Source organism: Otolemur garnettii, unplaced genomic scaffold (assembly GCF_000181295.1).
Source record: "Otolemur garnettii isolate 467f Iridium unplaced genomic scaffold, OtoGar3 scaffold00124, whole genome shotgun sequence".
Classification (NCBI taxonomy): domain Eukaryota; kingdom Metazoa; phylum Chordata; class Mammalia; order Primates; family Galagidae; genus Otolemur; species Otolemur garnettii.
In genome coordinates, this window is record NW_003852519.1 from 3122624 (window position 1) to 3129788 (window position 7165).

Below are 7165 nucleotides of genomic sequence, written 5' to 3' on the forward strand. Positions count from 1 at the left end.
CACTACTCACTGAGCGAGGGTACTGAGCTGTAGAAGCTTAGAATTTTAATGTCTTTTTTTGAAGTTATATAAGCCACCTAGTGGCAGGTAGTATTTTTTTCAAATAAAATCTTAAATTATTTTGATAGAGAATTTTAATTTGTGACCTTGGATACCACTTCTCTTATTTGTTAGATTTTTGGTATTAATATGCTGCCTGTTAGGCTTGTTGTATAGTAGGCATTTGCTAGCTATTTATTGAATGATCAGAGAGTATAGTTATTCTTTAGATTTATATTGTTGATGTTTATTGAGCTATTACACCATGTTAGCCACTTTCACATTCTTCTTTAATCTTTACAAGAACACTGAGATATGAGAATTAATTCAACTTTCAAATGATAAGCAGTTGTTTTCAAGAAAGTAAATTATTTGCTTGAGATACAACTAACCAGTGGTGATGCCAGGATTCAAGTTCATGTCTCAACTAGTACTATGTTTGCTATTATATTACAGAAGTAACAGATTACATATTGACAAAGCATTTAATGATCTTATTTTTCTTTTTTAATGATTCTTTGTATGTTCAGTTTTATTTTTATTTTGATATTTTTTCCTCCTAGAGTGAACCAAATCCACCTTCATCACCAGGAAAGTCTGTAAATGATGTGAACAGCAATAATACTGTGCCCTATAGGTGAGAATTATAGTTTATATGGTTTTTAACTAACAGAATGGGGTTCTGGTTTTTTTTTTTTTTTATTTTATAGACGAATCTTAGAATGTAATATGTATTTATGTTGAGATAATGTTTGATATACTTGATTAAGTATATATCCACATTCTGCTTTGTTATATTGTTCATCTGTGGATATTATTTTTGTTACTTTATTATAAGGTAATACATTTGGCCATTACATAGCTGTTTAACCCCATGTTGTAAATGGTACTCTCTCAACTAATTGAGAAAGTTTTCTGTTATGGGTGAGAAAAATCAATATCTGTGTATATTAGGACATGAGTTTGGTCTTCAAGAAAAGTATTAATATTACAATACAAGTTTGATCTTCAAGAAAAGTATTAACATTAGAATACAAGAAGAAGGCTCCTCCCTAAAGCTGTAGACTTCAGGATTTAGAAGTCTTTGTGAGGCTTGGTACCCGTAGCACAGTGGTTACGGTGCTGGCCACATACACCAAAGCTGGCAGGTTCGAACATGGCTTGGGCCAGCTAAACAACAATGACAACTGCAACAACAACAAAAATGGGTGTTGTGGCAGGCACCTGTAGTCCCAGCTACTTGGGAGCCTGAGGCAAGAGAATAGCTTAAGCCTAAGAGTTTGAGGTTGCTGTGAGCTGTGATGTCACTGCACTCTACTGAGGGTGACATAGTAAGACTCTGTCTCAAAAAAAAAAAAAAAGAAAGAAAGAAAGTATTCTGTGTGCCAACTATGCCTTAGTGAATTTGTTTGCAGTTTATGGTTGCAAAATCCAAGTCTAGCCACCCCTGTTTTCCTTTGTGCTACCGCTTTCTCTATACATCAGTTATCGTCCCCAAGGGAGGCGTATCCATTAACTATTTTTGTTTATGTATATTTTATAGAAATGTAACCACAGTAAGACAGATGCTGGAGTCCAAAAGAAATGTAAGTGAGAGTGCACCACCATCCTTTCAAACTCCTATGAATACAGGTAACTATTTTTTTTTTTAACAATAAAATACATTTTCTTAAATATTGAAAGCTTTGGTTCTCTTTTCTTCCATTCTTTTGTGGTTAAAATGGGTTGGTTTAAAAATAGAGCATATTTGTCTAAGTACAAAATTGTATTAAAAATTGAGAATCAAGCCAGGCAGGGTGGTGTGTACTGCATCCCAGCTACTCAGGAGGCTGAGGTAGGAGGATTGCTTGAGCCTAGGAACTCAAATACAGCTTGGACAACACAGTGAGACTCTTGTCTCTTAAAAAGTTCAGGGTCACAGATAAGTTTGTATGAAAATATAACATAGATACTTAAATCTCTATCATAGTATTTGTCAAACTTCTCTCTATATTCCTTTACAGTCTTAAAAATTATTAAGAACCCCACAGAGCTTTTTTTCAACATGGATTATATATATCAATTGATATTTACTATGAGTGAAATGAAATAGAAATTAAATAGAAGGTAAAATGAATTTTTAAAATGTTTATTATTTGAAAATAATAATAAAACCATAATATCTAACCAAAAATAGATTTTTTGAGACAGAATTTTATTTTGTCACCCTCAGTAGAGTGTCAAGTCATCATAGTTCACAGCAACCTCAAACTCTTGGGCTCAAGCGATTCTCTTGCCTCAGCCTCCTGAGTAGGTGAGACTATAGGCGCACACCACAATGTCTGGTTATTTTTAGAGATGGGGTCTCACTTTTGCTCAGACTGGTCTCAAACTTGTGAATTCAGGCAATCCACCTGGCCCAGCCTCCCAGAATGCCAGGATTATAGGTGTGAGGCACCTGGCCCAGCCCCCAAAATAGATATTTTTTAATGAAAAATATATTTTCCAAGCTTAAAAATATCAGTGAAAAGAATGTTTATATTTTCATAAATATAAACTTAAATTTTCATAAATCACTTTAATATTTTGCTTAAGACATTAATTAAAATGCTAAAATAGCTGGATTCTCACCCACATCTGCTTTCAGTCTATTTTAATATGTTGATTTGACTAAAGTATATGTAAGAAATCCAGCCTCATACAAATAGATGAAAAGCACTAGCCCTTACAGGTATTTGTAGATACTCTTCTTTGACACCGTTAATTAGAAGTTTCTTTAAGGCTAGTTGCAAAGTGGAATCTGAAACCATACCAATAGGACTTTCTGACTCTTCCATTAAAATCCACTTATCTACTTTGGACTTAGATGGATTTTTCACTATTATCATTCACTGATAAGTTGAAAAGTAGTCACTAAGTTATGCAAATCTTTCAGTAGCATTAATTGTACTATCAGTTCTTCTCAGAAAACTCTTCAAAGATTTATGAAGTTGTAATGCTTCCAGTGACAGATATAAGTTTTGTCTATAGTTCTAGTTTTTATTTGTAAAGCTTGAATTTTATTACTGCCAATAAATACTGATGGATTTTTTTTGCAGTTGACTGCCTTACTTGATTTGTTTATAAGAAAAGATCTGTAAAATACCTAATAGGAATAATTAATGTATCTGTAAGTCATTCTTTCAAGTAAAAAGGCTGCTAGTTTAGTTTATAGCTCAGTTGCACAAGCGCATTTCCTTGAGTCAACCAAGGAAAAGCAGGGGTCTATTACTGCTTTAGCATGTAGCAATAGTAGTTTACAAGTATTGCCTATTTCTTTACATGGAGTGTTAAGAACGCTTGCTTAAGGTTTGAGATTTAATTAAATGATTTTTTACTACTTTGTCATGGGTATTCTTAAGTGAAACTGACTTTGTCTTTCACTATAAGCATGACGAATACAGTGACAGTTTGATACTACTACACTACCTTTATTTTTGTAGTAAGATATCAGAAGTTTTGTGCATCAGTGCTTTTGCTCCATCAATACAAATGACTACTTGTTGAAAAAGTAAAATAACATAATTTAATTATTGTTAGAAAAATAGTGTTGACATTTGCAAATTTCCTGAAAACCCTAGTCATCTTCATGGACCATACTTTGAGAATTGTTACTCTTCCAGGGTGCCTATGATTTTGGAAAGACTATAAATCAATGAGAAACATTTTGGCATTGTATTTTAAAAATTTTCCAATAAGAATAAACACAAGTAGTTGAATCAAAATTGCTATAACCCTCCAGTGATGAGCATTTTTATTTTCTCTGCTCTTTTGGATATGTTCCCTCATTTCTTAATTTATCTCCCATCTTCACTCACTGCTGTCTTCCATATCAGACAGTGTCAATAGAGAAAACCTCCCCTTGAAAGTTCCTTTTTTAGGGAATTAGGTAAAACTTGACCCACAGATACAAGTTTCACAGAGTCTCTGATAAAATACAGTAACTGCATTTATCTATTAGTCATTAATGAGTAATGAGTCTTTCCAGATTTACTATTTGAGTTTGTATGTAGCTGGTGTTGTAAGGCATTTATAATGTTTTTAGTGTAGTTCAAAAATATCTATACATTTTTACTTAATTAGTAACTTAAGAGATTATAATTTTTAGAGACTGATTCCCAGATAGTTCCTCCATAAATCATGTGTGGTTTTCATGATATACTAACTATAGCAAAGAAAAATACTTCTAAAAATTTAATTCTAAGAATTTCCAGAATTTAAACCTAGAAAACATTATAAAAGACTTCTTTACTTAATACAATGTATTATCTTAGCTATTAAATTGAGATAGTCATTTAAATTGAGACTTCTGTTTTCTTTCCGTAGCATCTTCAACCAATCTTGTCACTCCTCCAGCAGTTGTCAGTAGTCAGCCTAAATTGCAGACTCCAGTGACTTCAGGTCCTCTGACAACGACAGCAGTTCTACCTGCACCCAACACAGCTACAGTAGTTACTGCTCCTCAGGTGCCTAGTGGAAATCCCCAACCTACCATCTCTTTACAACCTTTGCCAGTGATTTTGCATGTACCTGTTGCGGTATCTTCCCAGCCACAACTACTACAGAGCCATCCAGGGACTTTGGTGACAAATCAACCATCTGGCAACGTTGAATTCATTTCTGTGCAAAGCCCACCTGCAGTGAGTGGTCTTACCAAAAATCCAGTGTCTTTGCCATCCTTGCCAAATCCCCCTAAACCAAACAATGTTCCTTCTGTGCCCAGTCCTAGTATTCAGAGGAACCCTCCTGCTAGTGCTGCACCATTGGGAACAACACTTGCTGTACAGGCTGTTCCCACAGCACACTCTATTGTACAAGCCACAAGGACTTCTTTACCCACAGTAGGCCCTTCAGGACTCTATAGCCCACCAAATAATCGAGGCCCTATACAGATGAAAATACCAATTTCTGCATTTAGTAGTTCGTCTGCTGCAGAACAGAACAATACTGCTACCCCAAGAATTGGTAAGTCACTATATAGATATAATAATGGAAATGTAAGCGTGTTAATGACCTTTGGATGATTGAATTCTTTTTGGTTTAAGTGGCTAGCATTATTTGAAGAACAGGATAGATAGAATTTCCTAGAGATTATTTTTAGTAATTTTTTTTTTTGAGACAGAGTCTCACTATGTCACCCTTGCTTGGTAGAGTGGTGTGGCGTCACAGCTCACAGCAACCTTCAACTCTTGGGCTTAAGTGATTCTCTTGCCTCAGCCTCCCAAGTCACTGGGACTATACAGCTACAACACCCGGCTATTTTTTTTTTTTTTTTGGTTGTAGTTGTCATTGTTTGGCAGGCCCCGGGCTGAATTCAAATGAACCAGCTCTGGTGTGTGTGGGTGGCGCCCTAGCCTCTGAGCTACAGGTGCAGAGCCTATTTTTAGTATTTTTTAAGATACCTAAGAGAAATAATGTTAAAATGAGGTTTGAAAAGGAGGTTGAGTGAAAAGTTAGTATTTGTACTTTATCTTTTAGTAATTTTCCTGATTTGGGGGAGTTTTTAATTTTGGTTTTGTCCAAGAAATGTGAATTAATTTTATGATACATCTGCCAGGAGTAGCTGAACAAGACATAGTTTAAAGTGTCTTATAAGAGGGAAAAATATAAACATGTTTTCCCTATCTATTTTGTTCATTCATACAACTTGTAAATTTGAACAATGTAAAAACAGGTTCTTCCCTCTCTTCTTTACTACAAAATGTTCGATTCCTTCTTATTTTCTCTTTTCTGTGTTTTCCCATATATTATTTGACGCTATTTATATTTTACTTAGAAATATTAAAAAAGGAGAAACTGAATTGTACATGTATTTCAAATCTGCCAATCTGTGTCTTCCTTGTTCCTAGAAGGCATATAGCTTTTGTGCAGTCTTGATTATTTCTGACTTCACATTTATCCCCACTACTTTTGGAAAGATAGGCAAGTAGACAGTATGTGTATGTGAATTTGCCACAGAAGCTTTTTATTCATGTAGTAAATGGCCAGGAAATATATGAAGCAGATTTTTATGAGTGAGATACTCAAGGCTTGCTTTTTATTTGTTAAGTAGCCATTAGAAACGTGCTAACTCCCTAAATGTGTTTTCTCATATAAAATAGTGAACTAATATTTTATATGAAAATTCAGTTGTTAATAATATTTAAATGTTTATATAGTACAAGGACAATGTTTCTTAGTATAATCTATTACTACATTTTCTTTGGATGCTCTTTCTTTTTGCAACACTTGAATAAGCAAGATTTTGGGGTGATATTTCATTTTCTTATGATTTCTTTTTTTTTTCATTCTTAGTATTTTTTAAGAATAATATGTCAGATGATTTATTGATGGACATTGTTTTAAGTAGTTTTTGAAGTTTTTCCTCTTTGTAAAGTTTGAGGCAAAGTTGACATTGTTTTTCATTCATGGTCGCAAGACAAGTTACATTTCTAAATATAGGACTTTTTCTGGAAAACCATGGCCTAAAAGAAATAAATAACTTGAAAGAGTGTTTTGTTTAATGTTATGAATGCTCATACTATGAATACTTATACAAATACTAGAATTATAAATCCATTACTCTATTTTCTTAAAACTTTTATGAGCATTCGATAGAATAAAAAGGATATATTCCCTGTATATAGTTGATACATCCTATTAGTAATAAATATTAGTCTATTTTGTTTGACTGTTCTTGACTTTTATGTATATAAAATTAATAGTTTTCACAATCATTAATTAGTATAGCATTCTACTTCTGTGATAATATTTATACTCAAACATGAAATTTTCTATTTTAACATGCATATTTAATGTATTTACATATTTTAATTTACAAATTAAGGACATCATTTCAAGTTCCATTTAGGATGCATTCCTACATTTGAAAATGATTAATGTGAAAGATAATCTTTGCATGTTTTTATCATGTTAATTGAAATGAGATTTTGTAAAAAAATGGTTTTTTGATCATGCGTAATTTCAAGGGTGCCATAAAGTAAACATTTGACTGTTTAGCCTTCCTAAAACCTAGCTGAAGAGGTTAGGTAACAGGCTCGGCACCTGTGGCTCAACCAGCTAAGGTGCCAGCCATATACACCTGAGCTGGTGGGTTCGAATCCAGCCC

At 33.6% G+C, this 7165-nt stretch overlaps 1 protein-coding gene across 3 annotated transcripts in view; it reads left to right on the forward strand.

Annotated features, from left to right (window-relative positions):
• The window catches only part of ATF7IP (activating transcription factor 7 interacting protein), a 153966-nt gene that overhangs the window by 96273 nt on the left and 50528 nt on the right, over window positions 1–7165 (forward strand). For all 3 annotated transcript variants that reach the window (XM_023517897.1, XM_023517896.1, XM_023517898.1), the window contains exons 7-9: window positions 603–676; window positions 1583–1671; window positions 4384–5022. In XM_023517897.1, coding sequence (XP_023373665.1) covers window positions 603–676; window positions 1583–1671; window positions 4384–5022 — 802 coding nt within the window. The remainder of the gene's footprint in view (window positions 1–602; window positions 677–1582; window positions 1672–4383; window positions 5023–7165) is intronic.